Source organism: Branchiostoma floridae, chromosome 2 (assembly GCF_000003815.2).
Source record: "Branchiostoma floridae strain S238N-H82 chromosome 2, Bfl_VNyyK, whole genome shotgun sequence".
Taxonomy (NCBI): Eukaryota; Metazoa; Chordata; class Leptocardii; order Amphioxiformes; family Branchiostomatidae; genus Branchiostoma; species Branchiostoma floridae.
The window spans coordinates 34,662,299-34,663,349 of NC_049980.1; the positions used below are offsets into that span (position 1 = coordinate 34,662,299).

Below are 1,051 nucleotides of genomic sequence, written 5' to 3' on the forward strand. Positions count from 1 at the left end.
TTCAAAAATGTCTCTTAGTCTTAGATAATACTTTCACATTATGCATAAATTTTCAATGATTATTATAACTTTAAAAGTCATGCAAATGCAATCAAATGCAATCAAATGTAATTGCTGTAAGGAGTGTCATTGATAATAAATGCATTAACTTCACTGTGGTCAGTACTGAATGATGCACACACACTCAACACTGGCATTTGTACCTTTTTTTTGCTGCACAACAGGACATAAAGCTGTACCACACCATGGTGGACCCCCTGAGTAAGGGCGCCATCCTGAACAGCACCACTGACAGGCTTACATCCTGAACAGCACCACTGACAGGTTTACATACTTCTGTTCTATCCTGAACAGCACCACTGACAGGGTTACATACTTCTGTTCTATCCTGAACAGCACCACTGACAGGTTTACATGCTTCTGTTCTATCCTGAACAGCACCACTGACAGGTTTACATGCTTCTGTTCTATCCTGAACAGCACCACTGACAGGTTTACATGCTTCTGTTCTATCCTGAACAGCACCACTGACAGGTTTACATGCTTCTGTTCTATCCTGAACATGCTTCTGTTCTATCCTGAACAGCACCACTGACAGGTTTACATACTTCTGTTCTATCCTGAACAGCACCACTGACAGGTGTACATACTTCTGTTCTATCCTGAACAGCACCGCTGACACGTTTACATACTTCTGTTCTATCCTGAACAGCACCACTGACAGGTTTACATGCTTCTGTTCTATCCTGAACAGCACCACTGACAGGTTTACATGTTTCTGTTCTATCCTGAACAGCACCACTGACAGGTTTACATGCTTCTGTTCTATCCTGACCGGACATAATGCAGTACCATACCATGGTGGACCCCCTGAGTACGGGAGCCATCCTGAACAGCACCACTGACAGGTTTACATGCTTCTGTTCTATCCTGAACAGCACCACTGACAGGTTTACATCCTTCTGTTCTATCCTGAACAGCACCACTGACAGGTTTACATGCTTCTGTTCTATCCTGAACAGCACCACTGACAGGTTTACATGCTTCTGTT

At 43.3% G+C, this 1,051-nt stretch overlaps 1 protein-coding gene across 1 annotated transcript in view; it reads left to right on the forward strand.

Moving 5' to 3' along the window:
• Window positions 1-1,051, forward strand: part of LOC118409225 (transient receptor potential cation channel subfamily M member 1-like) — a gene marked incomplete in the record, with an annotated part of 118,080 nt that overhangs the window by 78,905 nt on the left and 38,124 nt on the right. Inside the window, 1 exon segment of the mRNA XM_035810093.1 lies at window positions 850-897. Coding sequence (XP_035665986.1) covers window positions 850-897 — 48 coding nt within the window.